We start from the raw sequence: 27,173 nt of genomic DNA on the forward strand, positions 1-27,173 counted from the left end.
CTCTCACATCCTCTTCCCTCGAGCCTAGATTCCTCCTCCTGCTTATTCTCTCTGCCCACCAGCCCCGCCTATCCTTCTCCTGCCTAGCTAGTGGCCACTCAGCTTTTATTAGACCAATCAGGTGCCTTAGGCAGGCAAGGTGAAACAGCAACACATCTTTACATAGTTAAACAAATGCCAGTGTAAACAACAGCGCACATCTTGGGGGAGTTAAAGTAATGTTCCGCAACCATATCGTCCTACCTTCAGACTTCCTCCACCTCGTCTCTCTGGACGTAAGTTTATCAGATGTCAGTTGTGAAGAAACTTGTGCTGATGGGACCCAGACCTGGTGGCAACCACTGCTTCCCCCTCTCCTGTGGGTCTGGTGAAGTCAGTATTACACACTGCACTCCTCTCTGGGGGTGATTTCCTTCCAATAGAATGGTCACTGTGGGAAAAGCACAGGCTTCCATACAAGCATTCTTTCTCTGCTAAATGCGTTCATCATTCACTCATGAGTCCACGAAGATCAAGAAATTTGAGCTAAGGCAACCAGAGGCTCACCAACCCACACATGTATGCACACAGGCACACACACACACTCGCCTCTGAACCCAGAACTCCCCGATCATCTAACGGAACAGCAGGCACACTCAGCGCTACACAAGAAAAGTGCTGGCCAATGGTGGGAGGCAAGATGGTGCCCTCTTCTGTAATAGAAACGCATGCTCCATCTGGGAGATAGAGGAATGGGTGCTCCACCTGGGAGATAGAGAAATGGGGCGCTCCATCTGGGAGATAGAGGAATGGGGTGCTCCACCTGGGAGATAGAGGAATAGGGGGCTCCACCTGGGAGATAGAGGAATGGGGGGCTCCACCTGGGAGATAGAGGAATGGGGTGCTCCATCTGGGAGGTAGAGGAATGAGGTGCTCTACCTGGGAGGTAGAGGAATGGGGTGCTCCATCTGGGAGACAGAGGAATGGAGTGCTATGGTGGATCTGCTTTGTCCTCCAAGGGTGTCTGTGCTGGAGAACTAGTCCCTAGCATGGGTGTTTCCGGAGATGGTAAGACTTTGCAAAGGTGGGACCTGGTGGAAAGTGTTCAGGTCATTGGAAGCATCACCCTCAGAAGCAATCAATGCTGGGTCCATGCGGTGAGTTGTTACTGAAAGCAAGCCAGGCCTGTGAATTCCTTTCTGATTTCCTTCTCCTCCCATTATCTCCCTCCCTCCCACGCTCCCACCAGGAAGCTTCCTGCTGTCCTGGAAGGTAGCCAAGGAGTGTCTCCCCAGGACTCAGGCAAGGCTATGCCTTGCTGCCCCAGAACCATGTGCCACACTGAGTTCTTTTCCTTAGAAACCTCCTACGCTCAGCTTGATTTTTCTAGCCACAGAAAACAGACCATTCTGTGGGATTTACAGGGGTAACAGAATTCGGCAGGTAACAGAATTCCTGAACTGATTTTATTTTATATATTTGATTAAAGCCAGCAATGCCCAGCTAAGGTAAAGGGCAGGCCAGCTGTCTGGGTATCAGAATGACTAGTGTAACCACAGAGCTGTGTCCAGCCAATGGGCTAAGACATGACACTACTCCAGCAGTGATTAGCACACCTAATGTCTTCATCTTGGTTTCTAAATAGCATTTTTCTTGAATGAGAATCAAAGATGAGGCCAGGACTTGCCCTGGGCAGCATCAGAGGAGCCTGGGATATCTGATTTTGCCAGGAATCATCACCCTAGTAACCAGAAAAAGTCAAAAGAGTACAGACATCCTCACCAGGGACTTCCCCCTGGACAAGCTGGGACACTTGGGCATCCAAAGAAAGTGTAATGATAATAAATTGAAACACTCTAAAGAATTGACAGTTCATATAAGGGACACTTTCATGAGGTGGGCACCTGGGGGCAGGAGAGATACTCTTACACAAAGAATGATAGAGAGTGAACGTAGGAAGGTAGTTTGGGGAAAACACCACTTGGCACCCACCACTGTATTCATTGATTCCGACCAAGATCGACAATGTTGAACCCACTCAAAGTCAAAACAATTATGCAGGAACACAGAACGCAGACACACACACACACACACACACACACACACACACACACACACACACACACACACACACACCGTGCCAGAATATCACTCTGCCTAGTGCTTGTGAGGACTGGAGATCAGGCAGGCACTACCTTGTCTGGAGATCAAATCTGGTCCCAGTGGTAGAATCACTTGGTGTCTCATGCCCCCTGGTGGTATATGGTGGAAAGAACCCAACATTGTCTCCAACCTTTTCCTAAAATGCTTAAACCTAAGTCTCAACTGACATTTTACTTACACAGTGTCTAGCCAGATGAGATTGGGAGATTATTCCCAAAGATTTGGAAAATTGTAGTGCCAGATTCAGAAGAACCCCAAAGGCATGAGGATGATTCCAGATCAAAGAAAGAAAGCAATTCCTGATCAGAACACAAACTAGTTTTTAAAATACATTTCTGGGGCAATGGGGAATCCTTGAACATGGGCCATGGACTGCATAACCTTGTGCTGCTGTTACGCAGCTTGAAGAACTAATGTTCTATGTGAAAAGATTCCTGTTCTACTGAGATGTGTGCCGAAGTGTTTAGGGTGCCATGCTGTCCTGGTTGGTTTTATGTCAGCTTGACACAAGCTAGAGTCATCAGAGAGGAGGGAGCCTCCATTGAGAAAATGTCTCCATAAGATCCAGCTGCAAGACTTTTTCTTTTTCTTTTTTAAGATTTATTTATTTATTATGCATACAGTGTTCTGCCTGCATGTATGCCTGCAAGCCAGAAGAGGGCACCAGATCTCACTATGAGTGGTTGTGAGCCACCATGTGGTTGCTGGGAATTGAACTCAGGACCTCTGGAAGAGTTGCCAGTGCTCTTAACCACTGAGCCATCTCTCCAGCCCCACAAGGTATTTTCTTAATTAGTATTGATGGAGGGTCTAGCCCATTGTGGGTGGGGTCATCCCTGGGCTGGTAGTCCTGGTTCTATAAGAAAGCAGACTGAGCAAGCCATGGGAAGCAAGCCAGTAAGCAGCACCACTCCATGGCCTCTGCATCAGCTCCTGCCTCCAGGTTCCTGCCCTGTTTGAGTTTCTGTCCTGACTTCTTTCAGTGATGGACTATGATGTGGAAGTGTAAGCCCAATAAGCCCTTTCCTCTCCAACTTGCTTTTGGCCAGGGTGTTTCATCATAGCAGTGGAAGTCCTAACTAGGACACATGTTATGTTGTACTATTCACAAATGGTTCAGCAAAAGTGAAGAGTTTTGATTTTGGTTTTAAATATGTTTGTGTGTGTGTGTGTGTGTGTGTGTGTGTGTGTGTGTGTGTGTGTGTTGGGGGGGGTATATGTATGTGAATTCAGGTGCCCTAAAATCCAGAGGCATAGGATCCCTGCAAAGCTGGAGATACAGGCAGATGTGAGCCACTCAACATGAGTGTGCTAGGAACCAAACTCAGGTTCTCCACAAGAACAGCAAGTGCTCTTAACCACAGAGCCATCTCCCCACCCCTGAGAGCATATGGTTTTGTGTCTGGAAAGAGCTGGGAGACAGCCAATATGATGTTGCTTTGGCAGCTGGTGACTCCAGGTCCGTAGGGTTCATTGGGTCCTAGTTCAGCTCTTTGGCAAATTTTAGATTTTTTTTTTTTTTAGACTTAAAAGTAAGTGAGAAAAGACAATAGAAAAAAATAAAAAGGCAAGCCAGAGTAATTGTATGGCCTATCTAACAGAATTAGCTGAGGCTAAGACTACTCTCTCTGGACCTCTCTAGCTGTTCATCCTTCTTCATCTAAACTAATAAAGAGGGAGATGAAAGTTGGAGGTTATTCCCTTGGAAGGGCAGGCACACAGCCTTTCCAGGATTTGGCTAAAGGGAGCTAAAGACAATGTACACACCACCACCTAGTGGCCACATATGGTCACCTCTTAGCTGCTGCCAATTGCAAAGGCCAATTCAACCCACACTATTGGTACCTTTCCCACAGTTCCTGAGGTTCTTCCATTTGTGAAACACTCATTTTTGTTTATATTTCTGGCCCTGTGATTTTTTTGTTGTTGTTGGTTTCCAGTTGCTTTGGATAAACAAGCCAAAAAGCATATTTCTTCTCCCCAGAAACCCAATCGAGTCCTGGATTCTTTAATGACCCTGAAGACAGAGGAAAGCCTTATTCTTACATATTTAACCAGGACCCATTTGCTGCCCAACAATAGTAAACCACTGGGATTTCTGACTTCCTCTTGTTAAAAAACAAAACAAAACAAAACAAAACAAAACAAAACAAAACAAAAATGACCAAATAAGGAACCTGTTCTGAGTTTGCCACAGCAAAGGGTTTGAGTTGTCGTTCACATGTGGCAGAGACTTGCGGCACGGAGGAGTGGGTAAGCTTCAAAACATAACCAAAGGGAGGGTCTACAATGTCCTCACTGGAGGCTGTTGTCTGGGGAAGCCAGAGACACCTGGAAGCAGGATCCCTGTGTATCTGTGTCAGGGCTGTACATGGCTTTCTCAGGTTAACCTGAACTGGAAGCAGGGCCCAAAATCAGGGAAGTTGCCTGTTACTGATATCATCCCGGTCTGTTACAGAAGAACACGTTGAACTCACTAGTTTGATACTGTAGCTATCACTGGCTATCTGGCTTCCTGGGCTATTTGCTAAGGGGGTTGGTTTCTTGCTGTGGGTTGTGGACCAGTGTTTCAGATTTCCATTTGGTGTGGCCTTTCGTCTGGAGGCAGCCGGTCCAGAATGAGGCTGGGCACAGGGCCAGGTGGCAGCAGACATTGGCTGCCTAGATCACACAAAGCGAGTCAAGAAAAGAGATAGTAGACCATGTTAGGACCCTGCCTGAGAAGAGGCCTTCTGAGCCTCAGTGGGCTTCCTATGTTCCCACAAGCCCTTGCTGCTGTGATGCACCCCTGTGAGAAATTCTCAGGAGTTGGCTCTGGGCCACCAGCATGCTCTGGAGGTGACTTGGAGCCATGAGCAGGTGACTTGTGCAGATCAGACTAGCCCCCGCCAGGTGGAAGCCAGGGAGACAGGGTAGACATGCTCCCAGCATCTCAGGACAGGGCTGCAGCTGGAGGAGGCACACAACCTCACTTGAACATTTTATTCCAGGCCCACCTGGGGCCCAGACTCACCATCCTTACGTGTTGTTCCTTCCTGTCCCACCCCAGGCACTTTGTGTGAAATGGTCCCGTCTTAGGTTGCCCTGGGTGGACCTGGACTGGCTTTTAGACATCTCCTGCCAGATCACAGAGCTCGACCTCTCCTCCAACTGCCTGCCTTCGCTCCCCTCCATCATCCCTTGGGGACTCATCAACCTGAAGAAGCTGAACCTCTCAGACAACCACCTGGGGGAGCTGCCCTGTGTGCAGTCATCTGACGAAATCATCTGCTCCAGGTGGGCCCGGGAGTGTGGACCAGGCCTTCCACACAGGTTCCTTGGTTGAATTCTGGGTTTTGGAGAATGAGCAGGTGGCAGTAGTGAAAGGACTGCTCTCTTACACGAGCTCATGAGAGCAAGGCATCAAGGCCTCGGATGCCTCATGAGCCAGAGAGGTCTGAATGGGTAGTCTGGGCTAAGAGTTTACCTCAGCTCATCCACAGCCATGCAGAGCTGTTGGTTCAAATTACACAACTGTGTCCTGCACAGTCGGGTGGCTGGAGGCTTCCTGGGATGGTAGAGGGGTTTGTCCCACCTCCCAGAAAAAGCTGGGTGGGCCTGAGGAAAGGGTCAACTCTGGGAATGTGGCCACACAGGAACACTGGTCACTGGGTCACTGCGTGTCTTTCTTAGAGCTCTGAGCCCTGAGGCGGCATGGCAGGGGAAAGATATCTATGAATTACTTTTCTCATCGTGACTAAATACCCTGACAACGTTAAGAAGGAAGGGGTTATCCCGACTCACAGTTTGAAGGAGCAAGTCCATTGTGGTGGAAAAGGCATGGATGCAGTGTCAGAGGTGGCTGGTCACACTGCAGCTGCAGCTGGTCACACTGCATCAGTTGCTGGTCACACTGCAGCTGCAGCTGGTCACACTGCATCAGTTGCTGGTCACACTGCAGCTATAGCAGGTCACACTGCATCAGTCACTGGTCACACTGCAGCTATAGCAGATCACACTGCATCAGTCACTGGTCACACTGCATCAGTCACTAGTCACACTGAATTGGTAGCTGGTCACACTGCATTGGTTGCTGGTCACACTGCATTGGTTGCTGGTCACACTGCAGCTATAGCAGGTCACACTGCATCAGTCACTGGTCACACTGCATCAGTCACTAGTCACACTGAATTGGTAGCTGGTCACACTGCATTGGTTGCTGGTCACACTGCATTGGTTGCTGGTCACACTGCAGCTATAGCAGGTCACACTGCATTGGTTGCTGGTCACACTGTAGCTATAGCAGGTCACACTGCATCAGTCACTGGTCACACTGCATCAGTCACTGGTCACACTGCATCAGTTGCTGGTCACACTGCAGCTATAGCAGGTCATACTGCATCAGTCACTGGTCACACTGCATCAGTCACTGGTCACACTGCATGAGTCACTGGTCACACTGCATGAGTCACTGGTCACACTGCATCAGTCACTGGTCACACTGAATTGGTAGCTGGTCACACTGCATTGGTTGCTGGTCACACTGCATTGGTTGCTGGTCACACTGCAGCTACAGCTGGTCGCACTGCATGAGTCACTGGTCACACTGCATCAGTCATTGGTCACACTGCATCAGTTGCTGGTCACACTGCATCAGTTGCTGGTCACACTGCATTGGTAGCTGGTCACACTGCATTGGTTCCTGGTCACACTGCAGCTATAGCAGGTCACACTGCATCGGTCGCTGGTCATACTGCATCAGTCACTGGTCACACTGCAGCTGTAGTCGGGAAGCAGACAGCAATGACTACTTGCTGGTACTCAGCCTAGGACACTAACCATGGAATGGTGTCACCCACATTTAAGGTGCTCTTCCACCTCAACTCACCTAATCTAGACAATCCCTCACAGACTGTGTCCAGAAGTTTGCTTCTCATCAAATTTTGACAGTCTCAGGACTGTACTTGAATTTCTTGAGGCTGTGTATGTGCAAGGCTTCATTGCAGAAAGGGTTTGAACTGACTGAAAAAGCTAAGTCTGGGGCTAGAAGATGGCCCAGTGGGTAGAGGTGCTTGCTGGCTAGCCTGGTGACCTGAACCTACATACTGGTGAGAGAAAATTGACTCCTAAAAGCTGTCCTCTGACTTCCACCTGGGTGGAGTTCATGGCACATTGGCTCACATGAGTGAGTGCATACACACAGTAAATACATGGAATTTTAAAAAATACATTGGGGGTTTAAATGTTGTAAGAGGCAAGGATTTTGGAAAGAGCTTGAGGTTAGTTCTTGGGCCTCATAAATGAGTTTTACAAACCCAACATGTAAAGAGCAAGTGTTAGCTGAGCAGGCTTCTTAACCTGGGTCAGATGGGTGAACCCGAAATCCCCAACAGGTTGCAGTCCTGCTCTGTGGCCTCTGAGCAGCTCCAGGGCATTCTCGCTTAGCATGGGCAAAGGTTTTAATCCCTGGATGTTCAGAAGAACCACAACCCACCAAAGTCAGATTCCATTGTCGTAGCAGTTCACCAAATAAGTGAAAAGCCAAGATTCCCACTTGCTTCTTAAACTGTGTGTGTAGAGAGAAAGCGTGTGCCTTGCCTACAGAGCGATCTTTATGTACTGCTACTGCTTTTCCGGTGCCCTGACTCCCTTCTCCCCCGCCCCAGGTTACTCGAAATCGACATCTCCAGCAACAAGCTGTCCCACCTTCCGCCTGGATTCTTGCACCTCTCAAAACTTCAAAAGCTGACTGCTTCCAAAAATTATTTGGAGCGGCTTTTTGAAGAAGAAAACGGTATGTGCCTCCATCAATGACCGGTATCATCAGTCACTTCCTTACTGGTCCGGATACTTGACGGTTCACAGCTTTTTTTTTTTTTTTTTTTTTTTTTTTTTTTTTTTTTTTTTTTTTTAACCTCACAGCTACTAACTGGATCGGCCTGCGGAAGCTGCAAGAACTTGACCTTGCTGACAACAAGCTGACGGAGCTCCCCGCCCTCTTCATGCACTCCTTCAAGTCACTCAGCTCTCTGAATGTCTCCAGAAACAGCCTGAAGAGCTTCCCTGATCCCTGGTCCTGCCCTTTGGTTTGTATCCTGAAAGCCACAGTCGAGTCTGAAAACCACTCTGTACATCCTCACTTCACCTCCTTTGGGGTCACGCTGTGCGTCACGAGTGCCGTTCCACATCGTAGCCGGGGCCCACAGCACTCAGTCAGTAACACCTGTAAGCCAGTCAGTCCGTCTGGCTCCAGATATAAGGGACACACGGTAGCCACTCCAGAGCTTTGTACGGCAGCAGCTCGTACCCTGACACAGGATGATACGAGGGATGGGGAACTGGCTCTTTTGGTAAAGTGCCTGCCACACAAATATGAGGACTTGAATTTGATCCCCAAGAATCCACATAAAAAAAGCCACGTGTGGGTCTGCAGAGACGGCTCCGTGGGGCAAGTGCTTGTTTATGCAAGCATCAGGAACTAAGCTTTTCCCAGCACCCAAGACGCAAAGACAGGATCCCATGGGCAAGCTGGCTAGCTAGACCAGACATTTATGAGCTCAGAGTTCAGTGAGAGATCCTGCCTCAGTATATAAGATGGGACGTAAACTAAGAAGACGCCTGCCGTCAACTCCTGGCCCCCACGTGCACACATGTGCACACATGCATGTGAGCACACATACATACAGGTCATGCACAATTTATAGAAAGCCAGGTATGGCAGCATGTGCCTGTAATCCTGGCACTGAGAAGTGGGGATAGGAGGATCCCTGGTGTTGTCTGGGCAGCCAGTCTAGACAACTGAGGGGCTCTAGGTTCAGTGAGAGACCCTGTCTCAAAATAATAATAATAAAAAAAAAAGATGGTGGAGAGCTATTGGAGAAGACAATCATCATTAACCTTTGGCCTCTACATGTATGTGTGTACACACACAATCCTGATGTACCCTGCATACGAACACAAATGCCAAAGTGGGGTGCAGTTCTTTGGTGCACACAGGAGTCTGCATGCACAATGCCGCAGACTAAAAGAGGTTTTTGTTTCTTGGGAATCTGGCCGGTTGAAGCCGATGAATAACATGGGGAATATTTGTGCTTTGTTGCTGTTGGTTTCCAACCAGGAAATTCTCCATCACGAGAATAAGCATTTCTAGTTTGACCATATGCGTGGGGAAAGCAGTGTCTCCCGAGAACACGGCTCTGAATCAGTCTGTTATTTCCCAGGACAACGGACCGGATGGTGACGAGGGGGAAAAACTATGAGCCACCTCTGTCTCCCCCAGGAAACACTATCCCTGCTCCCGCAGGACAGGACAACGCAGGCATGGAGCGTTTGAAGCCTCTCCCCTTACCCTGCACTATGCTCACGGAGCCCTGCCTGATAGCCTCACTTCTGACATCAAACTGACAAACAGACTTCTAGGCAGCGCAACACTTGGAAAACTACTTACGATTCTCCCCCTCTCTCCTCAAACTCCTAGAGATGTTGTAAAGCCTCCAGAAACGCCCTGGAATCGCTGCCAGACAAAATGGCTGTCTTTTGGAAAAACCACCTTAAGGATGTGGATTTCTCCGAGAACTCGCTGAAAGAGGTGCCCCTGGGGCTTTTCCAGCTTGATGTGAGTCCAGCAGTGTTTCATTTCTCATTGTCCACATTGGTAAGAGAAAAAAAAATCACTCTGGGCTGCAGGGAGTCTGTGTGCTTTTTCCAAGTTTGTGAAACACACACACAAAAGTCAGGGATAAGTTCGCCTACCAAAGACACACTGGGTCTTGAGCAAAGATGGACGTGAGGGAACAGTCACCATGGAGACAGCTATGTCGGGGAAGGGCTTGTTTCCCTGTGTCAGTCACTTCTCATTGCTGTGACGAACACCTTGAGAAACCAACTTACATGTGAGAAGGGCTTGTCGTGGCTCAAGGCTTGGGAGGAGGTACCAGTGCGTAGACGCATCCACCATGGTTGGTTCCAGGGTTTGGGGACTGTGATGAAGTAGTGCAGCATGGTAGGGCAAAGCTGTTCACCTCACAACCAGGACTTGAACTCAAGGGGAGGCAGAAGAGGTGTAACCCCAATGTCCTCCTCAAGCGCACACCAGTGATGAGCAGAACACCTCCACCACAACACCTCCACCACAACACCTCCACCAGGACACCTCTACCACACCTCCACCACAACACCTCCACCACAACACCTCCACCACAGCACCTCCAGAACACCTCCACCAGAACACCTCCACCAGGACACCTCCACCAGGACACCACCAGAACACCTCCACTACAGCATCTCTGCCACAACATCTCCCATCAAAACACCTCCCTCCAGAACACCTCCCGCAGACCCTGGCTCTAAAAGGTTCCACCACCTCCCAGTCGCTCCAAGAGACGTAGTGTCCACCTTTACTGGTTTTTTGTTTAACCCATGGACCTTTAGGGAGTGTTCCAGATCCAAAAGATCAACCCACAGGACTTCATTTCTCTGTGGAACTTTTGTTTTGCTTTTGGTTGTCCTGGGGATTGAACCTGGAGCCTCATGCATAGCACAAAAGTGCTCTCTACCACCGAGCTGCAGCCCCTGGCTTCATGTTGAAGCTTTGAAGCATGATGGAGAGATGACTCCATCTGTCCCTGGCACTCTTTCCCCCACTCCTAGAGACCCCACTGAGCACCACAAACTCCAGGAGGAGACTCTGTACCTACAGTACTTTACTGTTGCCTACCCTTCAGCAGGCTGTGAGGCCCTAGGCTAGTCCCAGAACAAGGGATTGCTAGCTATTCACCCAAAGCATTAGGATACTCCCTGGAGAGTCTCATGGTGGAATCACAGGCCAAGTTGCCCGGGAAAGGTGCCTATGTTTGAACACACAGGTGCAGCCCCTAATCTTCCTAGACCAGCCAGCTGTTCAGATCATCCAGAATGCCAAAGACATCAAGGGTCCCTTCAGTGTGCATATCTCTGAAAATAGGGGCCATCAAGTCATAGACCCGTAAGCAAGCATGGGACACAGAAAGGGACCCACACGTACTCACAGCCAGAGGAAATGGGAGTGCTGCTGACTGAGAACCATGTCACTGGTACCCACAGGGATCAACTGGCCATGAGTTCTTACCATTCACAGCCTCCCAACTCTGAGTCCAGTCCTCACAGCATCACCTTGCAGGGTAGCTTGGCCAGCAAGGAGGGATAGAGCCTCGTCAAATCTCACCACCCTGTTCTGTGGCATCCCAATTTTCCCCTTGTCTCCGGATTGGGGATTGGGCAGGCCTTCACATCTCAGCCCAAGCCCTGGGCTAATCCCTTGAGGAGGTTTTCATGGAAATGCAGGGGGTGACAACCATCCTGGGCCTAAGAGTGGGCCGTGGCATCACCCCTCAACAACAGGAAAGCAAAGCATGTAGAGGCTTAATGTGGTACAGCAGTGTGGCGGCCCTCTAGTAGGTGGACCTGTGATAATGTCATCAAGAAGAGCCATGGTGTGTCTCTGGGGCTCTCATTAAAGAAAAACATCCTCCAAGTGAGTAGGGACCCCAGTAGGCTTGCATACAGCAAGGCACAGGGATGAGCCGCCTATGTGGGGACCCCAAGGAGTCCATACTGACATCTGAGAACACGTGGCTAAGGCAGACCACCCATGGTCTTGTTGCTTCTCTTTGGGGACCACCCAAGAAGGAAGTCACCAAGAGGCAGCAGGTACCCAGCGTCACTCGACCACCTGATGATACCCTGTGTGCTCCAGGCAGGTACCCACTAACCATGACTCTTAAGAACCTTTGGCCTCAAGATTCTACAGTTCTCATTGGCCTTGAGGGAAAGTCTGAATGCATTGTTCATCCTCTCTGCTTGAAACCATTTGGGGAGTCTTGTGAATAGAAAGAGGCTGTGATTGTCTGGCTGTACGTTGACAGGGAGCAGACTGACTTGTCGCTCCATCTCCTCCCTTTCACGGTTGACACCGTCTCTTCCTCTCTCCTCCCTCTTTCAGGCCCTCATGTTCTTGAAGTTACAGGGAAACCAGCTGCTGTCACTACCCCCTCAAGAGAAGTGGAGCTGTCCACAACTCAAGACCCTGGACCTCTCCAGAAACCAACTTGGCAAGTAAGCACGGGATTCTTTCCCTCAGTGTGTAGAGAACCGGGGTAGGGGTCTCCATGCCCCCAGATATGTGTCTGCCTGCAGGTGAGCAGGAGAGGGCTGAGCCCCGGGCTGCTGTATCCCAGTCAGGCAGCACTGAAGGTCTTCTGGAACCATCGTGGAGGCTGCAGATCTGAGAGTAGGGCGTCATCAAGTCCTTGGCTTGTTAAAGTGGCCATCCCTGTACATCTCCACGATCATCCCCTTTACCCCCTCCTCTGAGCACCAGCCATATTAGACTAGGTCCCATCCTAATGAGCTTATGCCGACATAATCATTTCTTTCAAGACCCTGTGGATGAGTCTCCTTTATTCAAAATGCCTGGGACCAGAAGGGTCTCAGATTTTAGATGTCGTTGGGAGTTTTCAAGTATTTGTATGTATCCCGAACATCCTGTGGTTGGGACCCAAAGCTAAACACAAGACTTATGTGTGTGTCACACGCCCCCATCCCCAGCCTAAGGACAATTTCATGCAGCAATTTTAGCACACTGGAGTTTTAATTGCGGCGCAGCTCTGTGGTCAGGTCTGGAATTCTCTCCTTTCAACATCACACTGGTGCTTACAGGGTTGGGCTTCAGGAGGCATCTGGATTTAAACTTTTGGATGAAGGATGCTACTGTGTGACTTCTTCTGGGAAGAACTGACCACACGTCTTTCCCCATATGGCACACTAATGCAGACCACAGAAACAATCTACCCAGATAGAGCTTGAAGAACTGATGTCGGAGTCGCTTTCAGGGCCCTGGTGACTCAGAGGCACTGTCTCACCCCAGGCATAAGTGTCACCTCTCAAAAGCTGCATCTTGCCCACCTTACAGGCCGCTCTACCAAAGAGTCTCCTGTTCCCCAGCAACTGTGACTTGTTATATAACCTGCGAGGGTTGGGGGTTTGTGAATGGTATAACGTTCCCACACTTCCTGTGTCTTAGAAGTTGCCCTCTTCCCTCCAGGAGGGAATGTTCCAGTTCAGAGGAAGTGGGCACTTACATAATTGAGTCTCAATGTGTATTCCAATTTCCAAAATCCTGGATAAGGATTCCAGGGGACATCGTGCAGCCCGTGAGCGGGGGCCTTCCATCTGTAACTGTTACATACAATACAGACCAGACTAGAAGTCTATAAATCCTTTACCAGCTGCTAATGTGGTCATAGGTGGAAGGAAATGGATTCACCCAACAAAAGGTGAAAGGTTGAAGGTGAGAAAGCAGACCTTGGGGTCAATGGCTCGAGGTTACCCCGAAACATCAGCAGAGCATACACCCCCAAAGGCAGCCTCCCTGGAGACAGTGGACAGTGTCCCCGCCACCAGAATGCCACATACAGAAGTACTTGCCCCTGCTTGAAGCTGGAAAGCCTGAGAATGTGAGACTAGCAGTCGTGGCAGTTAGATTATCCTTTCTAATTGCTTCTTCTAGAAGACCCCTGAGCTCCCTCACATAAACTGCAGGAATGCCAAGCACCTGCTGATAGAATTTACTGCTGTCCCCATGGTTCTGTGTTATGTAGTCAGAGCTAATATACGCCATGTCGTTGACATGCTGGCCTCAAATTTCTGAGGGTTCTTTTTCTCCCTCTACAGAAATGAAGATGGGCTTAAAACAAAGCGGATCTCCCTGTTCACCACCAGAGGGCGCCAGCGTTCTGGAACTGAGGCAGGTGAGTGCTGGACTGGGGAGACGGTGGCATCCTGGTGATGAGGCAAGGCAGGGTAGCCTTATCTTCTTGTCATATGTTGGGTTTTTCTTTTCCTTTCCCTGTTGGAATGTCAGAGGTGGCTATGGTCAGCTGAAACGCCTCCCAGTAAGTAAATGATGACTGCTAACTCATGTCACTTGTGTGCACGCCTGTGGCCCTGTCTCCCCACCTGGAGCCCAGCAATGCTAGCAGCTATCCACCACATACAGAGAACTTCCCTACACCTGCATGCACAAGAGTCTCAGTGCTCATGGGAGGTGGACAAGGCCATCTATGTTGCACATAGGGAAACTGAGGCTCCCCATGTACCCCAGTCATCATAGACCAGTGGCTCATACCATAGATACTTCCTCCTCCAAGTTCTAGAGGCTGGAAGCCATGTCAGGGTGCATTCATGGCTGGGTTTGGGAGAATCAGGCTTTCTAACTTGCCCACAGCTGCCTGCTCACTCTCACTCCACCCACACATGGTGGAAAGTCTCTCCTAACAGGATTCTTCCATCATGAAGAACCCACCCTCGTGACCCCATCTAAACCTAATGCCTTCTTCCCAAAGTTCTGGTCTCCAGATCAAGGGTCAGGGCTTCTGGGTATGCTCAGTGTTTCTTGACTAGTTCTGACCCTGTGATAGAGCCAGGCTTCCACGCAGACTGTGGGAGTCCACTTCTGGGGGCAGGACCAACGCTACCCAGTCCTTTCTGCTGTATCGTGACATCTGAGACCCATTAGAGGCCACAGCCACACTAGCTCATGGGCTGAAGTGTGGCAGAGGGGCTCAAGAGCTTCCCAGGGCTTCAAAAGTAGAACTTTGCCTGGAGTTTATGTTTTTGTCCCTCATATGGCCTGTGCCGGGTAGGGAATTTCTCAGGAAAGACCTTTTGTCCTTCAGTGAAACCCTGCCCAGTGGCAAACAACTGGCCCTCCACTATAACCCCAAGTGGTAACTTCTTCTTATTCTTTGGCTATAATAGAGGGGTGTGTGTGTGTGTGTGTGTGTGTGTGTGTGTGTGTGTGTGTGTGTGTGTACACAGTGGTTTGTAGAGTCATATATGAGTATGTGGGTTTCATATCATTGAACAGAATCCAAAAATAGAAGTAAGTAAATGCAGTCTACCTTACTGTGTCTGTGATCAACTAACAGCTGACTGGAAAGTGCATGAGAAAAGTCACATCTATCCCAAGCCTGTATGCGTGTTTCTATTGTTCTCTAAACAACGCCATGTAACAGCTATTCCCTCCACATCCCCAGTGACGGACAACACAGGTCATCTAGACATGATTTGAAGGCTGCAGGAGGAGATGTGTGGGTTCTTGCATCTTTACATAAGGAACTTCAGCATCCGTGGATTTTGGTAGCTGTTATAGAGGGGGCAACCTGGAACAAGTTTCTCGGGGTTTCTGTGTACTAATAGAATTAATATAGAGCGAAGGTGGCATTGTGAAAATACTGTTTTCAGGTTTTAACAAATAGTGGTGGTGTAACCAGCTAGGAGGGAATGCAGTGATAGTGTCCTTTCCTTCTGTCAGTGATAGCAATGCCCATACGGATAGCAGGCTTGTGTATATAAAGAAAAATCACACTTTAGAGGACACTTGCGTGGTTTGGGGTTGGGAGAGACCTTTAAAAGCTGGCTAGAAATCTTTTCACTTTCTGGGTTTTTTTTTTTTTTTAATATTTATTGTGTATACAGTGTTCTGCCTGCATGTGTCCCTGCAGGCCAGAAGAGGGTACCAGATCTCACTACAGGTTGTGAACCCCCATGTGGGTGCTGGGAATTGAACCCGGGTCCTCTGGAAGAAAAGTCAGTGCTCTTAACCACCATCTCTCTAGCCCCTCATTTTCTTTTATTTTTATACGTGGCTTCACGCTGTAGCGTAGGCTGGCCTGGAAATTCACTCTGTAGCCTCAAAGGCGATTGTCCTGCCCAACCTCTCAAGTGCTGAGATTATAGGTGTGGGCCACCAGGCCCCCCAAAAACATTTTTAAGGCCCCAAATCTTGGTTTTGTAAAACTTGAAAATTTTTATTTGGTGGAAGACATTATAGACAAAGGCTTCCTGCAAACTTCTGAGAACTATTTCCCACAGAAATCACTGTGACACAGATCGGCACACAAGTCTCTAATATACAAAGAATGCTTATAATTTATTCAGATATGTTCATGAATATACATATGAATATGACAACCCCATAAGAAAAAAAATAGCAACAAAAAATAAAGTTTTGAAAAATAAGTCCAGGCAGCCCGGAGACAAATAAAGGGACCTGTTTCCGTGCCGATAGGGAAATATAGAATTTTCGTAACTGGGCCTTTCTCTTTTATTTTTTTCCTGTGTGTGAGTATAGGACCCAAGGCTTTGGGCATACTGGGCAAGTGCTCTGCCACTAAGCCATCCCCTCAGCCCAACTGGCTCCTTTTTAAATGGAAGCCCCTCAGCCTTGGGAAATTGAGTACAGATGTAAGGATCTCACTTGGAAAGAAAGAGAAACAGACACTATAGTGTCCCTGGTGCCAAGTGGGACAGTGGACAAGAACATAGGCTGGGAACAGTCTTGGTCACTGGGGCCACTTGCTGGAGGCCACTCGTGTGCTTTGCCTTCTACTCAAGCATGTGGGACCCTTTTGGGGACCAAGGCGGTGTCACTGGAAGGTAGACCAGTTGCCACAGCCTGTAGAAACTGCGTAGGAAGGTCAAGCCGCACAACGAGAAGGTCATTAGAGTGAGCTGGTAGCCAGTGGAGGCCACACCTTCCAAGGCTCCCTGGTAGAGGGCATCACGGCGTGAGTAGATGACAAAGGCCTCCTGCTTTTTCAGTTGCATCTGGAATTTTGAGGGCCACCCCTGAGTGAAATCCAGGCAAGGTGCCCTTGCCAGCTCTGTTCCTCAGCAGAGTTGTTCTCCCAGGGCGGTTGACCTGGGGTAAAGAGTTATCTATAAAAGACAGCTTGTGTGCGTGTGGACAGTTAAATTCCAGGGAGGTTTACGTACATTCAAGCAGTCATATTTGTGCGGTTGCCTTGTCCAAAAATAATTTGGATGACCGTTTTTTACGGTAACACTCAGACGAGCCGAGTCATAAATAACTTATGAATAAATAACAGTTCATAAATACCTCTAGCTGTGTTCTCCCCAGCCTAGTTTCCACAGTTCCCAGCCGTTGGCTGGGGGTGTGACAGGTGTTGCCTCCATTCAGAGGTGTGGCTCCTTATTCCCCTCATCCGTCACTTAAGGAGACTTCATAAACACCAGGGTGAAACTTCAGACTTGGCCGGCCCCACGGCCAGCTGCTCAGTGTTCCCTCCGTGGGCAAGAAAGCACGCCTTTCCACTCCTAGAAAAACATGAAGCCATTTCATCGAAAGGGGAAAGAAAGCGCTTTTGAACATCTTTCTCCAGGACGAGGTGTAGGACCAAGTCGCCTGGGCAAGCTGCTGCAATGTTATTTCCACAGCTGCAGTGAATCCAGCTCACAGCACAGTGGCGAGCTGGGCAGGGTTTTCTTAACGTTCATCTTAGTAGTCTGGCATTGTCTCTCTCCCAGGATGTTCTCTGAGGCCAGGTTACCTCATGGCCATCAGTACTGCCGCTCCGTGGGTGGAGAGATGCCCTCGCTGAGGGAGGTAGTTGTATCTAGGTAACTGAACATGATTTCAGGCCCTGACAAGAATGTTGCTTTCTCTATCCTCTACATCATGCTGGCTGGCAGTCTGTCCCAGCAGGGAGCTTTGAGGCAGAGCTTGCATCTTGGATCCCCTGTTTTCCAGTGGGATATCCTGTCCATTCTCTTTGCTTTTTGAGGAAGCGGGTATGGGGGATAAAGGTTCCTCAGAGATCCTGCTATAGTCTAAACCCCTGAATCCCATTAATGTGCGTTTCCAAGCTTTGTATGACATTCTTTCTCTGCACAAAGGCTCGGGTGCTGTGGAAACAGCAAATGTGACGTGATCTTAATGGTAATCTCATAATTAGCCTCATGAGTGAACTTACTTGAATACTAAAGAGTTGTCTGGTTTTTCAGAGAGTAATATCTTAAGGAACATTTATATATTAAAAAAAACCAACTTGGTTCATATGTTTCTTTGTTGATTAGCTTTTTCTTTCATTGAAGAGGGAATGCTGTATATTTTAAAACAAAATGGGTATTTGGCTCTCTAGTAAGTTCTTCTCTAGATGTGACTATGAGTTTGTGTGACATACACACATGCATGTGTGCATCTGTGCATGTGTGTTGTATGTGCACGCATGCATATAACACTCACATACTTGGTTGATACACGTGTGCATATCTGCAGATATTTTCTGTCACACTAATAAGCCCTTTTAGGGACATGGTTCTGCTCCTGGCTTTTCCAAGTCTCCAGAAGTCATCACTTTACATACACGTGACCTGCACCATGCTTTGTAATCATTGCACATTATTCTATTGTTTAGCAAATCCCCTGCGGACATGTATCTATGGAGGATATGCCGCTCTCCTTTCTCGATGGTATTGCAAGCAATATGTCACCGAGGGTCCCTGTCCTTATGTCTCTGTCACATGTGCATACAAGAATTAGAATTGATAGGTAGGTCAGGAGGTTGAGCCCAGTAGGCTTCCCAGCATGCTCTGCAGACATTGCAGCGATTTGTATACCACCTCCACACTGCAGTCATCCGGACGGTTCAGAAGCATGGTCTCTTTTGACTTTATTGGCAGCGTGCATGCTAGAATTCCCAGCTTTCCTGAGTGAATCTTTGGAGGTCCTTTGTCTGAATGAGAATCATCTCGATGCCGTCCCTCCGTCCGTCTGCCTGCTGAAGAACTTATCAGAGCTCTACTTGGGCAAGTAAGTTCATGTCAGGGCAGGTGCAGCCCAGCAAAGCAGAAAGTCCTCCCTTACATCACCGGGGACCAGAAGCAGTAGCGCTGCTTTCCGATTGGGTGGGATGTGAAAGGTAGAGGGAGGAAGGTGAGGGACCACAGTTGGTTGCTTGGCTGGGGGACAGTGAGGAGGACAGCTGTGTCCCTGACCCCTTTGTGCAGTGAACTTCACCGTGTACCAGGTCCCGTCAGGGGCTTAAGAAGCAGGTAAAACTTGAGTGCCGTAGAAAGTGTTGCATTAAGGTTGAAAATGGAGAGGCTTTGCAAGAGGAAGTAGTGGCCGTTCGGATGATGGTAGTGTCATTAGTGAAGGAGGGAGGGTAGTTGTGGACGGGGACTCAGTGGAGACTCACAGAAGTCAGAACGAATGTTTCCATCCTGGTGATGCACGGGTGTCATGGGCATAATGTTTAAGTGGAATATTGAGATGAAGGCCCAAGGCACGTGGCTTGGATCAGAACTTGGCAATGGCCCCTGCAGACTGCGGAGGCTTAGGAGAGCTGTAGACCTGTGTGTCCACGTATCTGCTTGTCTCTCACGGTGACTTGTTTGCTGCAGTAATCCTGGCCTCCGAGAGCTCCCTCCTGAACTAGGCCAGCTGGGAAACCTCTGGCAACTGGACATTGAAGATCTGAACATCAGCAATGTGCCTGCAGAAGTCAGGAAAGAAGGTAGGGCCTCCCCAGCCCTGTTCCAATCACTGCCTTGGGAAGATAACTCAGGTCCCTTGGTAGACCTGAAGGGACCAGTGGGTGAGTAAACTGTGGGGCCCAGCTCCAGCTCAGAGTTGGGGAGATGCTAGGGAACTGGCCCCAACACAGTAGCTGGCAACAGTCCCAAGACTGAGAGTGGCTAGGTAGTAGAGTGTGCCGACTAGGGCGGCAAGGACATTGTCCCTCAGGCCTGACTTTCACACTTAATTTGGGGGGTAGTTATCATCATCCCTTCCCTCTCTCAGACTCCATACCTTCCCTCGAAACACACAGAAATTGGGACGGAATTTGGCCTCCTAAGGAATGTGAGTGCACCCCCTTTATACATCATCTAGGGTATCCACTTTTCTCCTCTTCTGATTTCTCACAGGCCCCAAAGCAACACTGTCTTTCCTACGTGCTCAGCTGCGCAAGGCAGAGAAGTGCAAGCTAATGAAGATGATCCTCGTGGGTCCCCCACGCCAGGGCAAGTCCACACTCCTGGAGATCTTACAGACGGGCAGGGCCCCCCAGGCAGCACACAGCGAGGCCACCATCAGGACCACCAAGTGGGAGCTCCAGAGACCAGCAGGCTCCAAAGCCAAGGTGAAGGGTGGTGGACACACAGTGGGTGGGAGGGACCTCCCTGTGGGCTGTTCTCCATTCCCCCGGAGACCCTGGACATTCTGAATCCAGGGCCCAAGACGTTCCGAGCTGCTTGCTGTGCACTAGCCCTTGCCAAGAGTGACGAATCAGTTCTTTCTGTGACCTTGTATTTTTCTGTCAGACTGAAGTCAAGGCTCTGGGCCAGTGGTTCTTGACCTTGCCTGTCTGCTGGATTCCCTGGGGGGCTCTTAATGAGCACATGCTCAGACTTCAAAGCTGGCCTCCAGAGACTTAGATTCAAACAGGGGCTCCCCTAGGGCTAAGAACAAAGGACCACGGCAGACAGGGAGGTACACCTCAGCATCTCTCAGCCCCCTTAAAAGGAGACTGAGGAGGTACCCCAGGAGCCAATGCCCGGTCCTGCCTAATTCCTGCTTTCATTCAAGCTCTGAAAAGGTTCCATTAAATAGCCTGTTTAAAATGAATTCTTCACCAACTTGCCCATTCAGGTCCAAGCGGCTAGAAATAAACCTTTCTTTTTTTCTTTTTCTTTTTTCTTTTTCCTTTTGAAGCAGAAAAGAAACTGTAGGATCTTAGCCTGGTGCTTCTGTTAGTTATTTTTATGTTGCTGTGACCAAAATGCAAACTACCCATCAGAAATGACTTAGAGGAGAGCACACGTATTGGCTCATGACCCCAGAGGTTCCTTCCACTGTTTCTTGGCCGTTCTATTGAGCTGATCATGGAGGTTGATATGTGTGATGAGGATCGCACCTGACCATGGGGGACAGGAAGCAGAGGGTGACAGGAAGGGGCCAGGATAATACACTCCCAAGGACCTGCCTCTAGTGAACTGCTTCCTCCATCTAAGAAGTCTCTAGAACTTCCTAAGATTTCACCAGCAGGGCACCAAGTATTCAAGACATAAGCCCCCAGCAGACATTTCAAATCCAAACTCTAACAGCACTCCATCCATAGCACACACAGAGAGTGCTTTTGCCCTGGGTGCCAGACAATGCCATCCTCATCGGCTGAATATGCGTCTCTGCCTCGCTGTGGTGATTCAAGGACCCAAGGTGGAGAAAAGTTTACAGGGTAGAAAGCCAAGGGGCTCTGTCCAGCTGGGGCATGGTTTTCTTCTCCAAGCCCAGTACAATGAGAGCTAAGCTTGATTGCAGAGTTTTTCCACATAAAACCTTCTTCCAAATCAGGGGACTCCAGTTTGAGAAATGGAGCCTTCTGAAGGTGTAAGCTAACATACTCGGAGCTGGTCCTCCTAAGAATGGGACCCTTGGGGCTAGGAGTACACATCAGTGGGGCAGCCTTTGATGAGCATTGCAAGGCCGTGAGTTCAATCCCCAGCACCCAAAATAAACATAAGAGCAGGGTCCTGCCTGTGGGGTTCAGAACAGTGAGCTAATGAATCCCAGGCCCACTCAGAACAGACAGGGAGTGACTCTCGCTGACTCACGTCTGAAGGTCCTCTAAAATAACCAGAATTTTCTACAGTACCCTTGGCTTTGCTGTTTTGACAATGACTCAGTCACTTTTGTTCCCATCTGTTATTCAGTGAATGGGTGCCCAGGCTTGAGGGGTGGACGGCATGAAACCGCCTTCCCTCCCTTGGAAGCCATTACTGCTCTTGTGAGCACCGAGGCCCATCCCGCCCTGTGCGGCTGACCTTTAGCTGGCTGAGAACAGCTGTCTGCTTTCATCTTTATACAAAACCAGGTCAGCACGCTGTCTACAGCTTGGAGGCCAAATGCTGCCTCATGGAAATGACTCCTGGCTACAGCGAACTGTAGCCTTGGCTTCTAGGTCAGCTCTGAGCTCATGCAGTGATACAGAAACTGTTTCCACAGCCTTCCTGGCAGCCCGCTTCCTGTCATTGGATTCTCACGTCAGGGGTGTTTCCCAGCCTTGTTGGTGGGCGCTAACCTTTGACCTACACAAGTTCAGGGACGCCGCCACCGTTTGGGCCCCTGCACAGAGAGGGTGGGAGCCATGAGGTCAAAGTGGGGCCCTCCCACCAGATGTCTCCCAACTTCGGAGAGCCTAAGATAACCAACACAACAGCCCGTGATCTCCTCAGATGCCCGACTCTGTTAGCAGCAAATGGAAGCCCCCAGAAGTCTATCTTTGGGCCACTGGGCTCTTTTCCCTTGCCAGGATTGCTAATTTAGACGCCCTGGAGTCTGTAACTTTTCCATAGCCATGTCTTTCTGAGATGCATTCCACGTTGTAAATTTTTTTTGTGGTTCACTCGCCTCCCCCCCTCGGTCACTCAAATGCCCCCTTTCTGTGCCTTGTTGCTCAAGTAGGTTGAATCCGTGGAGTTCAACGTCTGGGACATTGGGGGCCCGGCCAGCATGGCCACCGTCAATCAGTGCTTCTTCACGGACAAGGCCTTGTATGTGGTGGTCTGGAACCTGGCACTGGGAGAGGAAGCCGTGGCCAACCTCCAGTTCTGGCTGCTCAATATCGAGGTGAGCGGCTGCCATCTTTGCCTCCCGGTGCTCAGGACGCAGCACCCCAGGTTCTGTGTCCTGAAGCATTGTGTGGATTAAGAACAAAGGGACAGTGGAAGGGGAAACACTATTCTTCTGGAAGGCCCCAAATCCTGGCCTTGATTGAGTTTCACACCGAGAACTCAGAGGCCTCCTGGGCCTTAGAGCCCAATGCTCTTGCCATGTCTTATTTACCTCAAACCTAACAGCCCCGTGCATGCAAGACAGACAGCACTCCCTCCCCGTGGAAAGGTGCCACTGCCTGGCGTAGGCCTCTCCCTCAGGTGGTTAGAAGGACCGGACATCCCTCCCCATGGGCTTTAAACTGCATGGAGTGGGTCACAGGGCACCTCAGTTCATAACTGGCCCATAGCATTCAAATCCACAGGATGGTGCCTGAGTGTGGGCCACTAACACCTGGGGTTGGCACATTTGCACACTGAGGAAACTGTTTCCCACTCTTTATTCAGGGGGCGGCAGGGGATGCAGGACTCAGCTGTGGGATTCTCTGTTACAGGCCAAGGCTCCAAACGCTGTTGTGCTGGTGGTCGGGACACACCTGGACCTAATCGAAGCCAAATTCCGAGTGGAGAGGATAGCAACACTACGTGCCTACGTGCTGGCACTCTGCCGCTCGCCGTCGGGGTCCAGAGCAACCGGCTTCCCAGATATCACTTTCAAACACTTGCAGTGAGTGTCGCCTGCCTCTCGCTTGCTGCCGCCGCCACGTGTGCTCTGTTCACTAAGACCGCAGCTCGCCTGGCATCTGTCCTGGGGATGGGCCAGGCTCCTCTGCACAGAGGGTGGTACCCTGAGCAGGGCTTGGCCCACTAGGTGACTAGAGACAGGTCCTGGAGACACCCTAACTGTGCTTCCTTTCTGGGCCCTCTCCTTCTATCAGGGCTAGTACCAAGAGCACACAGCTCCCATGGAGCAGAGTATGAGTTCAAGCACCATCCACAGTGTTTGCAGATCACTGATGGAGGACAGACATCCCAGTCCTCGCATTGGATCCAAGTAGATCTGAGAGCGACTGTTGAGTCTGAAAGTAGCGGCCGAGTATGGAGGGGGTGGGGCTGGTACGGATGAGACTAGCCACCCTGGGTGCGCCACTCAATTTACCTCTTGTCTGTAGCCATCACAGTGTCGGGACTCTGGAATTCAGACCATGAATCTGAGGCTTAGTAAAGGAAACCAAGATCCCTGGTCAGAATCGAATGTGCGTCGTGGCAGCTGCTCTTGGATTCCCTCACTCTGGGTGGGATGACATGGGTGCAGGTGTTCAGGTCAGGATGGCCTGCCAGCCTCACTCATAGTGCAGCACCAGGATGTTGGGGACTCCTGGTACACCCCAAGAAAGATTTGGGGGGGGTCTTTAATAACAGGAGTGCTGGCTGGTTCAGAATCATAGCCTCAACATGTACCTGTCTCACCCAGACAGCACCCTTGGGAGTGCCAGGACCTCTGGGCCCCCCTCTTCCGCTGTGAACTCAGCATACTGGGAAGACAGACCAAAGGGTGCCCAGCCTAGGGCTATGCACAGAGCAAAGCCTCCAGAACCTTCTTGTTCTCTCTTTAATGACTTCTCAAGACTTGTCGGCGTCTGGGACAAACCTCCAGGAAGACGGGGTGCTCTGTGCCCCCAGACAGAGAGGTGGTATGTTGATTAAGCCCCCTTTTGCACACACAGCGAGATCTCCTGCAAGAACCTGGAAGGGCAGGAGGGGCTGCGGCAACTGATTTTCCACGTCACGTGCAACATGAAGGACGTGGGCAGCACTATCGGCTGCCAGAAACTCGCCGGCAGGCTGGTAAGTGTCCCTTCATCCACTTAGGCCAGAGGCTCCCACTTCCCACTGCCGGGATCCAGCTGACACCTTTACAGCCATTTGCTGTAAGGCATATGGCTGTGTTTGAAGCCAGTAGTTCCAGGCGGGAGCAGGGCAGGGTCGTTGGCCTATCACAGTAGTCCTGGCATTACTAAGTCTGTAGTCACCTTGTCTGTGTGCCTATCCCCAATGGAGGCGGAGCAAAGCCACGCTCTGACTCCTTTTTGCATCCTGTCAACGCATGTCCTCTGACCCTGGGACCAGACAGTGGGGTGGTGGTGAGTGTTGGTGCACGCTGCGTCCCGTGGACCTGAGAGCCTCGCCCCACCCGCACGCAGATCCCCAGGAGCTACTTCAGCCTTCAGGAGGCCGTGCTGGCTGAGCAGCAGCGCCGCAGTCTGAGCGATGAAGTGCAGTATCTGACCGACAGGCAGCTGGAGCAGCTAGTGGAGCAGACGCCTGGCAATGACATCAAGGACTACGAGGATCTGCAGTCTGGTAGGTCAAGAGTGGGTACCCGGGGGCATTGGTATGGGGGACCTGAAGGTCGGGCCGAAGTCAGTCCAAAGCCCTTGAGTAGGGTAGGGTAGGGTGAGCCACCGATGAGGTCCCAGCTGCACCTGGACCCTCAGCTCAGCAGACTCGCAGGTTTACATGGTAGCACTCAACACGGGGCCAGTGTTCTGCCGCCTGCCTCCACGCTTCCTCCCTCCACTTCTCTTTGCTGCCGCCATCCCCCCAACCATCCCTCCCCTGTGCCCTTCGCTCCTTGGACAGAGACCATGGCAGCCGCTCAGCAGAGGATGCACACGGGCACAGCCTCTGTGTCACCACCCTCCAGGACCTCGGTCCAGGAAGATAGCCAGGTTAAACCATTAGAACCAGTTCTTATTATTCGTGGTACTTAGCATCTAAAAGGTCACCACAACTACTGCATTGGCAGATATGAGACCATTGCTCCTGGAGAAATAATAGGGTTAGGTTCCTGACTGCCTCTGGTCACATTGTCACCCACGAAGCAGTCAATAACTGTTTATTGTTTCACGCCCGCCTCTGTTCTATATTGTTCTGGTTTATTTATTAAAATACCCTGGCCCCAAGCAGCTTAGGGGAGGAAAGGGTTTGCTTGTCTTACAATTCCAGGTTTCAGTTCATCACCCAGGGGAAGTTGAGGCAGGAACCCTGGCATCTAGTCACATCACATCTAAGTCAAGAGGAGAGAGAAACAAATGGACCCCTGCTGCCTGGGTGCTCAGTTTCTTGCTAGCTTTCTTTATTCTTAGAGTATTTAAGACTCCCTGCCTAGACAATGGTGCCGCCCACAATGGGCTAGGTCAATTAATAATCAAGACAACCTCCCACAGACATGCCCATGGGCCTAGGAGTGATCCAGATCATTCCCCAATTGAGACTCTTCCGGGTGATTCTCGGTTGTATCAAGTTAACAATAAGAACTAGCCAGTGCATATATCTTATTAGTTATTAAACATGTATTATTGATTTATTACCTCACGCAGTGGCCTCTATAGTTTATGCCTAAACATTGCTTATAATTAGGCTATCCAATGCCATATTTTCTCTATAAATCACAGTCTTGTGCTTAGAAAGTTTAGCCCTGTGTTGGAGGGTCATTTTAGACAGCAAAAATTATCCCAAACGCACAGAAACATGGCAACAAATAGACCATAGAATGGGCATTCGCGGGATGAGAGCTCAGTTAGGAACATGCACACAGGACAACTTGCATTTTTCCCACAGCTTGGCATATGTCTACACATAACTATAGAAGCACCTCAAGTGTTGTTTTGTTGGGGGATGGTCATAAGCAAATTCCATCAAGCGGTGAAACTTACAGTCTGAGAACAAGGATTACTGGTCGTCAAGCCAGGACATTGGCAAGAGTCATGGTGTGTCACCAGGCTCCAGCTGCCCACCCTGTCTGATGGGCCTGGAATGCCAGAAATACTGGTTTCTTCCTGGGAACAGGGTCATCACTGAGTCCCTTTTGGTCCCCCTGTGATTCTGACCCAGTTTCCTCCCTCTCTCCCTGTAGCCATCAGCTTCCTCATAGAAACAGGAGCCCTGCTACACTTCCCAGACACGAGCCATGGCCTGAGAAACCTCTACTTCCTGGACCCCATCTGGTTGTCGGAATGCCTACAGAGGATCTTTAACATCAAGGGCTCACGGTCAGTGGCGAAGAACGGGGTGATCCGAGCCGAGGACCTCAGGATGCTGCTGGTGGGGACAGGCTTCACACAACAGACTGAGGAGCAGTACTTCCAGTTCCTCGCCAAGTTTGAGATCGCCCTCCCTGTGGCCAATGACAGGTGAGGACACAGCCCGGAGGAATAGGGTCTGAGGACACTGGTAGCCTCAACAAGATTTCCGGCATACCACCACCAGGATAGCTAGCTCCTGGGGACGGCCAGTTGTCTAGCCTAGGTCAGCAGGAGGGTAGATGCAGCAGGGCCCGCTTTGACCACCTCCTATCTGGTGCCGTGGGCTGCTCTTTTCAGGCAGTTGGAAGAAATCCACTTATTGAAAGGGGTTAGGAAAACGTGCAAGGGGAGCTCTCCTTGGGGGCAGTTGTTGGCTTGGTAAAATGATGAGTGAAAACAGTCTGTGACGTGGACATCTGTGTTAGCCACGCAGCTTCGGAATGCACTCACAAGTGATTAAGGGTGGCTGGCTTGACAGGCTCAGGCCTGGACCTCCACAATGCTGCTTCC

At 50.1% G+C, this 27,173-nt stretch overlaps 1 protein-coding gene across 1 annotated transcript in view; it reads left to right on the forward strand.

Moving 5' to 3' along the window:
• The window catches only part of Lrrk1 (leucine rich repeat kinase 1), a 130,667-nt gene that overhangs the window by 67,824 nt on the left and 35,670 nt on the right, over positions 1–27,173 (forward strand). The window contains exons 6-19 of the mRNA XM_059273225.1: positions 5,192–5,418; positions 7,788–7,915; positions 8,044–8,207; positions 9,599–9,736; positions 12,101–12,213; positions 13,831–13,907; positions 18,643–18,772; positions 19,366–19,478; positions 19,891–20,105; positions 22,427–22,591; positions 23,130–23,302; positions 24,303–24,423; positions 24,780–24,939; positions 26,495–26,771. Coding sequence (XP_059129208.1) covers positions 5,192–5,418; positions 7,788–7,915; positions 8,044–8,207; positions 9,599–9,736; positions 12,101–12,213; positions 13,831–13,907; positions 18,643–18,772; positions 19,366–19,478; positions 19,891–20,105; positions 22,427–22,591; positions 23,130–23,302; positions 24,303–24,423; positions 24,780–24,939; positions 26,495–26,771 — 2,201 coding nt within the window. The remainder of the gene's footprint in view (positions 1–5,191; positions 5,419–7,787; positions 7,916–8,043; positions 8,208–9,598; positions 9,737–12,100; positions 12,214–13,830; positions 13,908–18,642; positions 18,773–19,365; positions 19,479–19,890; positions 20,106–22,426; positions 22,592–23,129; positions 23,303–24,302; positions 24,424–24,779; positions 24,940–26,494; positions 26,772–27,173) is intronic.

Source organism: Peromyscus eremicus, chromosome 1, assembly GCF_949786415.1.
Source record: "Peromyscus eremicus chromosome 1, PerEre_H2_v1, whole genome shotgun sequence".
Classification (NCBI taxonomy): Eukaryota; Metazoa; Chordata; class Mammalia; order Rodentia; family Cricetidae; genus Peromyscus; species Peromyscus eremicus.